The 16,951-nt window shown below is 40.7% G+C and overlaps 1 protein-coding gene across 2 annotated transcripts in view; it reads left to right on the forward strand.

The window, feature by feature from the left end:
- Window positions 1–16,951, forward strand: part of LOC115159822 (RAB11 family interacting protein 3 (class II)) — a 47,015-nt gene that overhangs the window by 4,283 nt on the left and 25,781 nt on the right. For both annotated transcript variants that reach the window (XM_029709879.1, XM_029709884.1), the window contains exon 2: window positions 15,721–15,814. In XM_029709879.1, coding sequence (XP_029565739.1) covers window positions 15,721–15,814 — 94 coding nt within the window. The remainder of the gene's footprint in view (window positions 1–15,720; window positions 15,815–16,951) is intronic.

Here is a 16,951-nt window from a genome sequence, read left to right on the forward strand (position 1 = left end):
TCCCGTGGCGCGTTATTCAAATACCTTAGAAATGCTATTACTTCAATTTGTCAAACATATGACTATTTTACACCATTTTAAAGACGAGACTCTTGTTAATCTAACCACACTGTCCGATTTCAAAAAGGCTTTACAACGAAAGCAAAACATTAGATTATGTCAGCAGAGTACACAGCCAGAAATAATCACACACCCATTTTTCAAGCTAGCATATAATGTCACATAAACCCAAACCACAGCTAAATGCAGCACTAACCTTTGATGATCTTCATCAGATGACACTTCTAGGACATTATGTTATACAATACATGCATGTTTTGTTCAATCAAGTTCATATTTATATCAATAACCAGCTTTTTACATTAGCATGTGACGTTCAGAACTAGCATACCCACCGAAACGTCCGGTGAATTTACTAAATTACTCACGATAAACGTTCACAAAAAACATAACAATTATTTTAAGAATTATAGATACAGAACTCCTTTATGCAATCGAGGTGTCCGATTTTAAAAATAGCTTTTCGGTGAAAGCACATTTTGCAATATTCTGAGTAGATAGCTCGCCATCACGGGCTAGCTATTTTGACACCCACCAAGTTTGGCCCTCACCAAACTCAGATTTACTATTAGAAAAATTTGATTACCTTTGCTGTTCTTCGTCAGAATGCACTCCGAGGACTTCTACTTCAATAACAAATGTTGGTTTGGTTCCAAATAATCCATAGTTATATCCAAATAGCGGCGTTTTGTTTGTGCGTTCAAGACACTATCCGAAGGGTAAAGAAGGGTGACGCGCGTTTCGTGACAAAACATTTCAAAATATTCCATTACCGTACTTCGAAGCATGTCAAACGCTGTTTAAAATCAATTTTTATGCGATTTTTCTCGTAAAAAAGCGATAATATTCCGACCGGGAAACCCTGTTTTCGTTCAAAGACGAAAAAATAAAAACATGGTGTCGGCTCGTGCACGTGCCCCCAGTCTCATTGTTCTCAGATCGACCACTATCCAAATGCGCTACTGTTTTTCAGCCATGGCCTGCAGAGTCATCATTCCCCGTTCTGGCACTTTCTGAGAGCCTATGGGAGCGTTAGAAAATGTCACGTTACAGCAGAGATCCCCTGTTTTGGTTAGAGATGATCAAGAAGGCCAAGAAATGGTCAGAGAGGGCGCTTCCTGTTTGGAATCTATTCAGGTTTTGGCCTGCCAAATGAGTTCTGTTATACTCACAGACACCATTCAAACAGTTTTATAAACTTTGGAGTGTTTTCTGTCCAAAGCTAATAATTATATGCATATTTCTGGGCAGGAGTAATAATCAGATTAAATCGGGTACGTTTTTTATCCGGCTGTGAAAATACTGCCCCCTATCCATAAAAAGTTAAGGAGGAAATCGATGTCCATGCAGCCTAAATGGAGGATGTTTTTTTTTTTTTGCACAAATCGGTTCACGAGGGATACGAATGTATTGCTGGCTGCATACAATGCGTTTGGACGGTAAGATGACATGACTCAATATCGGTATCTGCCGGCTGTTGGGCTACCCTAAACACAAACCTTCAGCTTTGCATTTATCAGCAATAACAGTAAACTAGACTAGAGGTCGCCCGATTAGAATTTTTCGATACCGATTATTGGAGGACCCAAAAAAAAGCTGATGCCGATTAATCGGCCTATTTATTTATTTATTTGTTTGTGATAATGACAATTACAACAATACTGAATGAACACTTATTTTAACTTAATATAATACATCAATAAAATCAATTTAGCCTCAAATAAATAATGAAACATGTTCAATTTGGTTTAAATAATGCAAAAACAAAGTGTTGGAGAAGAAAGTAAAAGTGCAATATGTGCCATGTAAAAAAGCTAACGTTTAAGTTCCTTGCTCAGAACATGAGAACATATGAAAGCTGGTGGTTCCTTTTAGCATGAGTCTTCAATATTCCCAGGTAAGAAGTTTTAGGTTGTAGTTATTATAGGAATTATAGGACTATTTCTCTCTATACGATTTGTATTTAAATACCTTTGACTATTGGATGTTCTTATAGGACTTTAGTATTGCCAGTGTAACAGTATAGCTTCCGTCCCTCTCCTCGCTCCTACCTGGGCTCGAACCAGGAACACATCGACAACAGCCACCCTCGAAGCAGCGTTACCCATGCAGAGCAAGGGGAACAACTACTCCAAGTTTCAGAGCGAGTGACGTTTGAAACGCTATTAGCGCGCACCCCGCTAACTAGCTAGCCATTTCACATCGGTTACACCAGCCTAATCTCGGGAGTTAATAGGCTTGAAGTCATAAACAGCACAATGCTTGAAACATTGCGAAGAGCTGCTGGCAAACGCACAAAAGTGCTGTTTGAATGAACGCTTACGAGCCTACTGGTGCCTACCATCGCTCAGTCAGACTGCTCTATCAAATCATAGACTTAATTATAACATAATAACACACAGAAATACAAGCCTTTGGTCATTAAAATGGTAGAATCCGGAAACTATCATTTCGAAAACAAAACGTTTATTCTATCAGTGAAATACGGAACTGTTCCGTATTTTATCTAACGGATGGCATCCCTAAGTCTAAATATTGCTGTTACATTGTACAACCTTCAATGATATGTCATAATTATGTACAATTCTGGCAAATTAATTACGGCTTTGTTATGAATAAATGGACTTCACACAGTTCGCATTGAGCCAGGCGGCCCACACTGCTGCATATACCCTGACTGCTTACACGGAACGCAAGAGAAGTGACACAATTTCCCTAGTTATAAGAAATTTATGTTAGCAGGCAATATTAACTAAATATGCAGATTTAAAAATATATATTTGTGTATTGATTTTAAAGAAAGGCATTGATGTTTATGGTTAGGTACATTGGTGCAACGACAGTGTTTTTTTCCGCAAATGCGCTTGTTAAATCATCACCCATTTGTCGAAGTAGGCTGTGATTCAATGAGAAATGAACAGGCACCGCATCGATTATATGCAACGCAGGACACGCTAGATAAACTAGTAATATCATCAACCATGTGTAGTTTTAACTAGTGATTATGTTAAGATTGATTGATTGTTTTTTTATAAGATAAGTTTAATGCTAGCTAGCAACTTACCTTGGCTTCTTGCTGCCTTCGCGTAACAGGTAGTCAGCCTGCCACGCAGGCTCCTCGTGGAGTGCAATGTAAGGCAGGTGGTTAGAGAGTTGGACTAGTAACCGGAAGGTTGCAAAAACGAATCCCCGAGCTGACAAGGTAAAAATCTGTCGTTCTGCCCCTGAACAAGGCAGTTAACCCACCATGTGTTCTTAACTGACTTGCCTAGTTAAATTAAAACATAAAAAAATCGGCAAATCGGTGTCCAAAAATGCCGATTTGTTATGAAAACTTGAAATCGGCCCTAATTAATCGGCCATTCCGATTAATCGGTCGACCTCTAAACTAGACTACAATAGGTCACAAAGGGTTTGTGAACACACTATTGAAACATGATCAGACTTGGCTTGAGAGTAATTTCATGCTCTATAGCTTAGAAATTAATTATCTGAGGATGAACTCGGGTCACTTATTCCCGTTAAACCCAGAGAATGCTTGTTGGCCAATGGATTTGAGAATAGATTTGGCCAACACTGCCACTCATTCTTAACCTTGTTTGGATTAATATTTTGCCTAATCTCTCATTGGTCAGTGTTCAATAGCTGGTATTTGGCATGAAAATCGTGATAAATCTGATGGAAAATATACAGGCTGAAATTAATTCTGACAGGACAGGCCTGGTACCTCCAGCCCTCTTATTCTACAAAACAAGCCACGAAGATGATCAAATCTGCCCATAGGCAACATACCTCACTCCATTGTACTGCATAATCTCATGTGTAATGGCTGCTCCATCCTGCCCCAGCTATGACCTTCACCCATTCTCCATCCCAGGCATCTTGCTTTACACCCGAAGTATCACTTAAATTCTGCGGTTTTACTTCGCTAGGAAGTGAGGCCAATTAAAGAAAAACATTAAAATCCCTTCCACAGCTGTTGGGCGGTGAAAGGTGTAAAATAAATAATTTGATTGGCATCCATCCCTTTTTGTGAAAATAATTGTATGTGGGTATAGGCTAGAGTTTCCCCCTTTTAGTTTTTTTTTCATAGTCCTTTGGTTTTACTCAGAATCCACCCTGCTTTATTTCTCTGCAAGACCATGGAGTTCATTTTATTATTTGTCTACGAGGACATGGCTGGGCCAAGGTGTTGGATGTGGTTATATGTACACAAACTCGGTACATAAACAATAAAGTAAAAAAGGTGTCAGGTTCATTCCTCTGTTGTCCAACATTCTTGCCTTTTGTGCCAGTCACAAAAGTATGTTTATAACAAGTAGTCCTTACTTCCTGTAAGCACCCAACCTTTCAGTTGCAAATAATGGGCGAAAGGTTGGATGCAAATACCATTGTAACTGGTGACACACACATTCACGATTTAATTATCTTTTCAATGATTACCATTCCGTATAGGCCTTCTTCAGCACATTTAGCCTATCTTGCCAATTGTAGGCTAGAACAGAATTTCAGGACTGACCCTGAATGTGGTTGCTGAAAGGAAGATCTTGGAATGTGGGGGGGTTTAGGCAATTAAAGAACTTCCATTGTAGCTTTATCCACAATTCTTTCAGAGGAAACATTCTATTTTGTTAACCTCATTTCCCTGATTTTAGATTTTACCATGGCATTTTAAGCACAGATGCACTCAACATTATACAAGTTAGTTAGTGCGTAGTGGTTGGCAAACAAAAGTCACTCGAGTCAAACCACCATTTAGGCCTAGTCAAAACATTGACAGTGATTTCTTTGCAACGGGAACAGGATAGATTAGCAGGCTCTATTGCTGGCTGACTAATCGTCTCTTTAAATCCCCTTCCCCCAGTTCATAACACCATTGTCAGCCCTGTTTTTTCCTGTACACCCCGTAGGTATCTCTGGCTCCCCAGACTGAGTGGTTAGGGAGGATTAAGTAGAACGTTGTATTTCCCCAGAGTCAGGGGGGCTGAAATGTGTAGGGTACCGTCACCTCCCTACGACCCCGTTTTCTGAGAGGGAGGGGGGACTGCTTCACTCTGGACCATCACCACGAGGTACCATATCTTGTTTTTTTATGGAGAGAGAGAAATTAACATGACATTTGGGAAACCCTCCCAGATCGCTGGTGTAGTCTAACTCAGTGTTATTCCATGGTGTTTGGTTTCTGGTGGCCTCTTCCATGAGTAGCTCCATAGTATGCTTGTGGTTTTCCTGACATCCATGTTTATCAAGGATTTGTTTTGGATTGCAAACCAGGTTGTGCAGATTTGATTACCTTAGTGTCTCTCGTTGAGCTGAGGTATTGCATGTCTGGTTTCCATGAGCTGTGGGAAAGCTTGCGCCCTTTACAGCTTATTCAATTGCTTCTCAGATGTCCGCCTGGCCTATCATGACTAGAGAGAGAAAGATGGGCTTAGACTGGTTTGCGTTCTTCATTAAGGAAAGTAAGCAAGCAGTAGACAGACTTATCTATAGAATTTGAAGAATGTTATTTAATGACCTCATGAGTGGGTTTGGTATTTGTCGATTCAATGACAGTTTAGCATAGTCATGTGAAGGATGCCATTTCACAAACAAAATATACCCTATAAAAAGTCAATAGAAAGTGGTGTTCAGCATGACAGTGTGGGCAATGGGCATATAAAATGTGTTTACAGCAACTTATTTTATGTGGTACATTTTGTCTGTCCTTGTGGATTTTTATTGTGCCTGTAAGCTTCACAAATCACTTTATTTTCCTTGTGGTGGAAGCTCTTGGCAAATCTCTCATGTACCTAAAAATGTTTCACAGGTAGGTCTGAGCAGAGGAGAATGAATATCTAACCTAGCTAACTTTACACTGCTAGGCCTGCAGGACATTCCCTGCGTTGATAGTTGTAGACGAGGGAAGCTATTGCATGTACGGTGTGATATCTGATATTTGCATGGATGTCCTAATCCGTTAATGGGGCCTCAGAGTTGAATGCAAATCCCATCCCGGAAACATTCCAGGAAGAGGTGTGGGACAATCAGGCAACAGTGTGGATCGGAGGAAAGAAAAGGGAACAAGAAGAATTTGTAGAACATGGCGCTTGCAATGCCAGGGTTGTGGATTCGATTCCCATGGGGGACCAGTACGAAAAAAGTATGAATGTATGAACTCACTACTCTGAATAAGAGTGTCTGGTAAATGACTTGAATGTAAGTGTATATACTCCATCACGGAATGACCTTTGACAGTGGCTAAGCCCCTCTACTGGGGTACTGATGTAAAAAGTATTTCTGTCTGTAATAAAGCACTTTTATGGGGTATAATCATTCTGATTGGCTGCGCCTGGCTCCCCAGTGGGTGGGCCTAGGCCCTCTCAGGCCCACCTATGGCTGTGCCCCTGCCCAATCATTTGAAATTGTAGATTAGGGAATTATTTATTTATTTCAATATACTGATTTCCTTCTATGAACTTTAACTCAGTAAAATCTTTGAAATTGTTGCATGTTGCGATTTTACATTTTTGTTCAGTGTAGAATAGGATTACCTATTTTGGATGCTGTTTAAATGGAGTTGGAGAGAGAAAGACTGCGAGATTGTGCTCACGTGAGTGATAGGCTGTTTTTAAAACTCTGCAGCTGCAATTACAAAAAAAAACCATCTTTACAATTAAAAAAACAAGGTGACCCCCCGAAAGCCAGATGGAGATGGATAAATTAGACATACATTCGGTCTTTGTATTACTGTAGCATAGACTATGCTGCAGCAAATGTAGGCATACCTGTTCCAAGAAAAACCATGATGAGATGATAGGTCTACATGCATTGTGAGCTGCGTTCCATACTGAGATGGGCTGTCTATCCCCACCATGAGCGTTGGTGATTCATCATGCAGAGGCCATAGAGAAGCCAGATTTAGACTTCGCATATAATTTAACAGTTCCAATTCACGCTTTGCTGTTCATATAAATCATTTATTGTTATTTACTCGTTTCTCGCAGTTATTTATCCTGGGAAAAGGGAGTGGTTTTGGGCAGTAAATCTCGGTAATCGGGTTCCCGCCATTCAACCCTAGATCTGAAGGGTTAGACAAGTTAGTGGCAAGGGACAAAAATGTAACTGGGCTGAGAAAAGAAGACTGAGATGAAGGAAGAGCCTGAATGTGATGATGTGGAGTCAATGAGAATGAGAGGGAAGAGCGGAGCAAATGAAAGAGATGAGACTGCAGGCGGGGATTCATGATGTAGCCAGTCTAGCCACCTCAGCCTTTTAGTCTGTCTCACAGTTGTTTTGATTTCCCTGAGGTCTGATGATCAGAAAATGTTACAGTAAATAAGTAACTTGCGTGTATTGTACAGGAAGCCCTGCTGCATAACTCACAGCCACAATCCTAACCCTCCGTTATCGCACATTGATCACCCTCAAAATAAGGTCACCCCAGGAGTGAAGACATGGCAGTATCAGGGAATTGGAAGATCACAAATTGGACAAGGTTCTTTTCAACCAAAACTCCAGTGGGTTTTGACCTAGTTTCCACACAAAGCCCTTGGCCCTGCATTGTGGTGGTGGCAGGCAGCTCTTGTCCATCCACCTCCCTCTCCCCTCTACAGACAGCCAGCCAGTCAGCCTCCCCTGTCCTGCTTTTATGTACATTCCCACTAATCCTCAGCGGAATGTCCGATGCCCTGTCCCAAACCCCCATCCTGTCTGTGTGTGTGTTCCATTGTTGTTCACAGAGAGAATCTCCCATTAGCTCCATCTCCCTATCCATCTAGGCTATTGCTAGTGAAGTGTCAGTAATAGTTATTCAGCACAGTAATACTCTGTTGAAGACAAGCTGTTGTGAAACCCCCCATAGGAATAAGCATCTCACTCTCGGCATGTTACTGCGTCTTACTGCACAACTGTGGTCTGCGTGGAGCACTGATTAGACACAAATAGAGGAAGCCCAGAATAACCACCATCCATCCAGGCTCTCACTGCCATGTTAATGGAAGGACATGCCCATGAGGTATTATGACTAGTGCTTTCCCCAGACTGTCCCCTCAGGGCCGTTCTCTTTGGGTTACTGTACATATGGTGGGGTCTTTCTTCCCTGCCTTTTTTGCTGTCAGGACTACAAAAGCACAGTAGTGAAACCCCCACCTACATGTGCTGGTCTCACCTATTCTCTAACTGGAGGTGTGAAGAGAGGTGTTTCCTGTGCTGTGGTGACCCTGCGCTCCGGTTGTCTGTGGCCTGTTCTGAGGAGGATCGAAAGCTCAAGTGCAGGGAGACACCCACTCACTCTCACCTCTCAAATGTCAATCTCCATCTCATTTACTGCTGTTTATAACTTCCAACCGCTTTAAACCATCCACTTCCTGACCAACCTAATTTATGAAAGATTTGCATAGCAGCGAGCGCTTGGCTATCAAATTTAACCTGAAATCTTATATCAACATTTCAGTGTTAAACCACCAATAAGGCAAACAAGTCTGATCTTGCCTTTAAAACTTCAGTTGTGTTTAAAGACATGCTTCGGAACTTTGGCAACTAGTAAGTATTTTTTTAAACCTCCCGCTTTGGGCTGGATGTGTCAATGTGCAGTTTGTACATGCTTAATCTATGAGCAGAATTACTGTTTAATCTCCAGTTCCATTTTACCCCACCTGGGCCAGCCCCCTAGCAATTTGAGTTCCAGCCAATGAGGTTCAGCCCCTCTTCATTTGAGTTACAGCTAGCAAGATGCACAAACAGCAGAGCGTGAGAGCGCAATGACGTGGTGCACATATCTGCATGTGGCTCGTGAACGCTACTTTCAGAACTGCTGGCTAAAATGTATACAAAGTACTGGAGAATCTCTTTAATATTCAAGCAGGTAAAGTGAATCGGTCTATCACCTTGAGGGCTGTAGTTCTCAGGCTAAGTCAATCCACAGTTTGCTAAGAGTTTCAGCTGCTACCTCTCTAGATATAGCTTATGTTTGCTAAGCAGATCGACTGTTTGGGTGTGTGTAACTGATACAAAAGTGCCGAACAGGAAAGTCTATTCACAGAGTTAAAGCCTCTGTTGAATGGCCATGTTAAACCCAGTCAGATTTGTTCTATGTTATCTGTTGTGGTACTATGTCATCTATTGTCTCGGTTTACTCTCATGTTGATGTTGAATGTTTTCCCAAGGCTTCTGCTTGTGTTTTGCCCACAAACTTCCGTAACCTCCCAGCTAATTGTAAATGATACATGTATAGAATGACAGCATAATGAGTATGGGATGTGTAATTGCAACATACTGCATTTGTATCTAAAACTTTATAGAAATTGGGTCACGACTAGCAGCGATATTATTTCTTGGAGCCTATTCTTTAAAGAGAACTGCCTCCTAGAACCAACTTCTCTGGTTATAAATGTGGTATCGATATGAGTCAGAAACATTACAAAGTGTAAATAGGATCATTTTGGTCATGAAGTCAGTCTGCCTTCACTTGTAGCCTGTGAGAAAGACCTGATCATTTGACAGAGAGCAATGTGAGTGAGAGGTGCTTTGGCACACAGCCAGGAGAAGGTAATTATAATTATTATATTCAGCCCAAGGGCACAATGGCCACTGGCCACAAAATGCATGGATTTTAGGGGGCATTACAGCCAAACAAATGGGATGCAGGTGGAAATTTGAGGCATTATGAAATGCTTGTCAAATTGTGAGTGAGAGACTGATGAAGTGTGTATAGCCTGCGCAAAAAACAAAGCAGAGCTCATGCCTTTCATGCGACTTTTTCAAATCATCATTAGTCTCATCAAAACATATAGCCCAACATTTGTATCACCTACCAACATTTGTATCAACATTTGTATCAACTAAAGTTACATAACTTTATTAAGCATATATAGGAGGACCTGTTTCTTTGTTAACCGCTCAACACAGAGCGCCCTCCCCCAAATCGTTTGGAGAAAATATCCTTTCTAGTTTATTCAGCTATGTTCAATTGTATTCTTCATACTATAAAATAATGCCATGAAATTCTAAGCAAATCTTGTTTGCTGCATGAGTGGAAGAAGTAGCACAGACCCTCTGCTGGTGCAGAACACTGAGCAGTCAATAATGTATGTACAGTGGCAAGAAAAAGTATGTGAACCCTTTGGAATTACCTGGATTTCTGCATAAATTGGTCATCAAATTTGATCTAATCTTCATCGTAGTCACAACAATAGACAAATACAGTGTGCTTAAACACACAAATTGTATTTTTATTGTCTATATTGAATACATAATTTAAACATTCACAGTGCAGGTTGGAAAAAGTATGTGAATCCCTAGGCTAATGACTTTTCCAAAAGCTAATTGCATTCAGGAGTCAGCTAACCTGGAGTCCAATCAATGTGATGAGATTGGAGATGTTGGTTAGAGCTGCCCTGCCCTATAAAAAATACTCACAAAATGTGAGTTTGCTATTCACAAGAAGCATTGCCTGATGTGAACCATGCCTCGAACAAAAGAGATATCAGAAGACCTAAGATTAAGAATTGTTGACTGGAAAGGGTTACAAAAGTATCTCTAAAAGCCTTGATGTTCATCAGTCCACGGTAAGACAAATTGTCTATAAATGGAGAAAGTTCAGCACTGTTGCTACTCTCCCTAGGAGCGGCCGTCCTGCAAAGATGACTGCAAGAGCACAGTGCAGAATGCTCAATGAGGCTAAGAAGAATCAGCTAAAGACTTACAGAAATCTCTGGAACATGCTAACATCTCTGATGAGTCTACAATACGTAAAACACTAAACAAGAATGATGTTCACGGGAGAAGCCACTGCTGTCCAAAAAAAAACATTGCTGCACATCTGATGTTTGCAAAAGAGCACCTGGATGTTCCATAGTGTTTTTGGCAAAAAAAGTAATTCTCACCGGAGAAAGTCTCAGAGCAAATGAAACAGCACTCCTCTGTTCATTTAAATAAATATATTAGGCCCTAATTTATGGATTTCACATGACTGGGAAGAGGCACAGCCATGGGTGGGCCTGGGAGGACAAAGGCCCACCCACTGAGGAGCCAGGCCCAGCCAATCAGAATTAGTTTTCCCCACAAAAGGGCTTTATTACAGACAGAAATACTCCTCAGTTTCATCAGCTGTCCGGTTGGCTGGTGTCAGGTGATCGTGCAGGTGAAGAAGCCGGATGTGGAGGTCCTGGGCTTGTGTGGTTACACATGGTCTGTGGTTGTGCGGCCGGTTGGACGTACTGCCAAATTTTCTAAAACAACATATGGTAGAGAAATGAACATTAAATTCTCTGGCAACATCCCTGTTGGATATTCCTCCAGTCAGCATGCCAATTGCGTGCGCTCCCTCAACTTAAGACATCTGGGGCATTTTGTTGTGTGACAAAATTGCACATTTGTGACCGGCCGCCTTGATTCGGTCTTCTGTAGAAAAATTTGAAATTGTGTTTTTTACATTAGATAAAAGCAGAGACAGAGCTACAAAATGGTATATCATACACTGCATTTGAGGAACAATTGGAAAGTAATTCTGCTTTGAATGTTGATCAAATTGTAAACTCGACTTTTTAGAAAATGGCCTTTGAATGTTTTGGTATCTACTGGAGAACTCTCCTTTGTCTACACCCATTCTGCATTGTTCACACCCTCTTAAGCCAGTCCCACCCATCTCTTTAAGGATTCACATGTGAGGTCATGTGCTAAACAGTGAGTAGTGTAGTAAAGATTAAGACTAAAAGTGGTAAAATTAGTAGCCTACAGTAAGGAAAAAATCCAGGTAAACGGAGTGTCCAGATAAAAATATTTTATAAATATTAGATGACGACACACTGGGTCGTGAAAATGCAATAACCCCCAGCCACATCTTGCTAAGTGGATGGGTCTCTACAGAAGGTGTAAACGGTACAGCGAAATGGTTATGCCGTGTTAGACAGGATTACCTATACATTCTGACCAGATCAAATAGACAGAAGCGTGCTATATAGCAGACCAATCAAAACTCATCATGTCCAGCCTACTCATTATCTTAGCCAATCATGGCTAGCGAGAAGGTTGCTGTCTTTTTCTGTGACTTAACCAACTGGGCTTGTAATTTAACAATTTTATTCGTATTTACAGATGGTTACAAGTTAATAAGTTAATAACAAGTTTGTTATTAAGGCACATGAAAGTTCACGTGTTAAAAAAAACAAAAAAACTTTACGTTCAAACAGCTCTCCTGTGAAGTCATGACCCACAACATACTCCTAGTTTATTGAAACGGGTCACATTTAAGAGTGGCCTTTTATTATACCCAGCACAAGGTGCACCTGTGTAAGGATCATGCTATTTAATCAGCTTCTTGATGTGCCACACCTGTCAAGTGGATGGATTCTCTTGGCTAAAGATAAACGCTCACTAACAGGGATGTAAACAAATTTGTGCACATCATTTGAGAGAGATAAGCTTTTTGTGGGTAATAGAATATTTCTGGGATCTTTTATTTTTGCCACTGATCTACACACAATAACCCACAATGTCAAAGTGGAATTTTGCTTTTTAAAATGTTTATAAATTAATACAAAATTAAAAGCTGAAGTGTATTAAACTCCTTTATGGCAAGCCTAAATATGTTCAGGAGTAAAAAGTCACATAATAAGTTGCATGGACTCGGTGTGCAATAGTAGTTGTTAACATGATTTTTGAATGATTATCCCAGCTCTGTACCCCACACCCAGTCACTACAAAGATACAGGCGTCCTTTCTAACTCAGTTGCCGAAGATGAAGGAAACCGCTCAGGGATTCATCATGAGGCCAATGGTAATTTTAAAACAGTTGTGGACATTGTAGTTACTCCACAATACTAACCTAAATGACAGAATGAACAGAAGGAAGTCTATACAGAATACAAATTTTCCAAAACATGCATCCTGTTTGCAATAAGGCACTGAAGTAATACTGCAAAAAATGTGGCAAATTAACCTTCTATCCAGAATACAAAGCATTATGTTACAAAGCATTAGCAAATCCAACACAACACATCACTGAGTACCAAGTTTCATATTTTCAAGCATGGTGGTGGCTGCGTCATGTTATGGATATCCTCGTCATCGGCAAGGACTAGGGAGTGGTTTTAGGATAATAAATGGAATACAGCTAAGCAACAGACACTAGGAGGCATTCACCTTTTCAGCAAGACAATAACCTAAAACTCAAGGCCAAATATACACTGGAGTTGCTTACCAAGACAGCATTGAATGTTCCCGAGTGGCCTAGTTACAGTTTTCACTTAAATCTGCTTTAAAAACTATGGAACGACTTGGCTGTCTAGACAGAGCTTGAAGAATGTTTTTTTTAAAGGCAAATATTGTACAATCCAGGTTTGCAAAGCTTTTAGACTGTAATCGCTGCCATAGGTGACTGTATTGACTCAAGGGGTTGAATACTTATCTAATCAAGATACAGTCTATTATTGTTTTATTTTTCATTAAACTTTTTTTTTTTAAATGTCAAAGCAGCAATTGATAAAACAGGACCATGATTGCAAAACAAGTGTTTCTGAGCTTATGTCAATATTACACAGGTAAGCTAATGGTTATGGATATCAGGAATGCAGACAGGCTCAATAGACCTTTAATAAATGAGGGACTGTGTCCACACCACCTGGTGTTGTGTTGGGCACCTACTGTCCCCAAAAAGATTTTTTTTTTCTCTCAATGACATGTATTGCTAAATAAAAATGTTTTAAGGATATACAAGACAAAACAGCTTGCTGAATCAAGTCATATAGGTATAAAAGCAAAGCTTGTTTTCATATAATAAAAAAAGCTTGAAAAGGTAATGGAATGGGATTAGTGTGGTGTGTAAAGAATCCAGTACTTTAACTTATATGCGGTACAATTCACGTTATTGTGGGAGCACCTCCTCTAAGAGTATGAATTAGGCGATTTGAGAAGCATTCACATTGTTTGAAGTAGAATAGACCAACATAGCTACTGTAGTAGGTCAAAGCTGTGTGCTGGAAAACCTTAGTAGAGCATGGGTGGAGTAGGCATTGTGGTGCTCATGTGAATATCCTTTATTTTTCAGACCAATGCCTTTTTCTCACTTAAAACCATATATTTTTTTGTTTTAAATATAAATTTGTGTTGACAGCTGAGCTGACTGAAGACCGGGAATTCAACTCGCAGTTGTTGTCATTTCCACGGTAACATGTCTTTAGATGATGTGATAAAACTTCAAGTTGCAAGCTACTCTAGTAGCAAGGTGTTGTCGAATGAGTGTCTCATGAAACACATTCCAGACACTGGTACTTCTTGCTATGTTGATATAACTGGGATTTGACAGATAAATATTGCTATGCTAGCTATCTAAATACTGCCAGGTTGGCTAAACATAAGGTCAGAGCAGGCTTTAGCCTACACCTAGAACTGAACCAGCAGATCATCTTGAGATGGTGAGTCTGTCAGGAGGTGAGAAGTCTTCAACATCAACTTGTCTCCTTAGCAAAGCTAGCTTAGCTTACCTCACCTCGCTGTCACTGAGTTACTCACTACTGCCCTTGTCTGTTTGTTGTGATTTGAATGGCAAGGACACACCCAAGATACACCCACATTAAGCCATACCCCAAAGACGACTCTCGTTTGGGCTTCAGTAATGGCCGCTGAATCTTTTAATGAGCACCGGAAGAAACGCATGCGGAATCAGTGAGTGCAGTTCACCTTTAGGAAAACAAAACAATGAAGCGCATTCCATATTCCCCCATTCCACATTTCAGCCCCACAACAATGTTTATGTTGGCTGTTCGGTCTAGTTCTTATACATTAGGGTGTAAAGTGCACACACACTAGGAGGCCTATCTCCTTGGATACCACCTCTTGTTGCCAGGTTACCCGGGGAATGGATACAGGGACATCACGTAACTGATTGTATCTTGTCATTTGAGTGCCAGGTTAGGTGCACTCTGTCTCTTTGTGTATAGAAATCTTTATTTAAGTTGTAAAATGCAAGTTGTGGTAGCAAGGTTTTGCATTGTGTGAGAGAGAGAGTGCATGCGTGTGTGTGTGTGTGTGTGGGTGTATTTTGGTTTGAGTAGGCTTATAGAGATGTGTTGGGCTTGTGTTGAGGGAGGTGAGACACTTGGAGCTCAACCCATAAGCTCACCTTGTCTGAGGACACTGCAGTCCTGTAAAATTGAAGCTCATTCCCGTGTACCTTTTATGAAAGAGTTATGAAATCAGAAATATGTCTACGTGTGCAGAAACGTATGATTCTGTGGAGGTCAGAGCACTTTTTTTATTGGTTCTTATTGTCTTGTCTTGAAAAGAAACATCATCCCAGTTGAAGGAGCCTAACCACAGAAGGCTCAGTGAGACAGTTCAATAATTTTGCCTATTTTCAATTATGTTTTTGCCCTCCCTGACATTTCCATAGCTCAATGAAATCAGTAATTTTAGGTAGTCAATTTGTTTTAATGTCCTTTGCGTTAGCAAAGCTACAACCTTTCAATTTGAATGCATTCCTCTGTTCCTTAATTCTATTCGCTAATTTTTACCATGTGTAAGCATTGCCCGTACATCACGTTAATTTGGACAGAATGTAATCTGATTTACTCACAAAGCACTCGTGGCAACACAGCTGATTTGATTATATGGTGAAGTGAGCTTTTTGATTGCTGTGTCTAAGTGTGTTTGAAAGGTCCATCATGGCTGTCTTTATTACAGGTGAAGGATCTGACCAAGTTCCTGGATCCAAGTGGGCTGGGGGTGATCAGCTTCGAGGACTTCCATCGAGGAATCTCGGCCATCAGCAATGGAGGTGAGTCAGAGGATCTTCCTTACAAAGCTGTGATGACCACGACTGCCATCATAGCTTGGACTTTTATTTGGAAACGCCTTTGAAAGCTCGAAAATGAGGCCTATGTGCTCTCACTGACATGCCAAGAAAATCGGACAATCAGTTGGTATCGCTATCCACTAGATAGTTCAAATGATGTTGTATGGGAGTCTATTTGCAATTGCTATCATTTCGTTAAGTCTGCTACTTCTAACAATATGGAGAGCTGTTCAGTTTTAAGATCAGGGCCTTCATTGACCAGTAGCATATGTCGGTCCTATCAGGCTCTATCTATCCCAGCTTCTTCCTGATGGCAGCAGCCATTGTTCATATGCTCACATTTAGCTAAGGTGAAAGGTTTCGAGGAGGAGAAAAAAAAACAGTGACCCAATTTCATTCAGACTGCACTCAAATCACATTGTTTTTCTTTCACGGAACATTTTCCTCCTCAGCTCATTTCATGAGTTGAGAAAAAGTGGGAAAGTATACAAAGGCCTAGCCTACTATAAACCTTCCTTTTCTAAACAATGGAAGCAATGTATCATGTGCCTGACTACTGAGTCATCAGGTTTCTCTCATCCACTTCAAGGACGAGTGAGAGATGTGTCCTGAAAAGTATGTGTAGGCCGTAGACTGCTTGTTTACACAATGTCCATTTTTCAGCCCACCCATGAAAATCATAGATTGCTGCAAATGAAACCGGTGGAATAAAAAAACAAATATTCCACTGCAATCCTGTCATGAGTCATAATATTGCCATCATTATGGTAACGAATGTCAAGCTTGGACTTTGCTGACATCATCATACTGAGACAGTGTTGACATCACACACTAGCTGTGTTAGTGTGCTGCAGAGGTTTGTGTTGATGTCATCGCAACAGTGTTGTTGCCCTGGCTGCCACCACAGCTCTTTGCTTTGCTGTTGGTCTGTGTTGGAGTTTTTCCCTGTGCTTTCTGGGTTACAACCGCTCCAGTTACCCGGACCGTTAATAAGTAATATTCTGGAAAGCATGAGACACGAGGCACATGGACTTCTGCTAGGCTAGGTTTCAGCTAGAGAATGAAGGAGGGAGGGAGAGGGACTGGGCTGAGTCCTATTCGCCTGAATAATTCAGTGTC

Source organism: Salmo trutta, chromosome 2, assembly GCF_901001165.1.
Source record: "Salmo trutta chromosome 2, fSalTru1.1, whole genome shotgun sequence".
Taxonomy (NCBI): Eukaryota; Metazoa; Chordata; class Actinopteri; order Salmoniformes; family Salmonidae; genus Salmo; species Salmo trutta.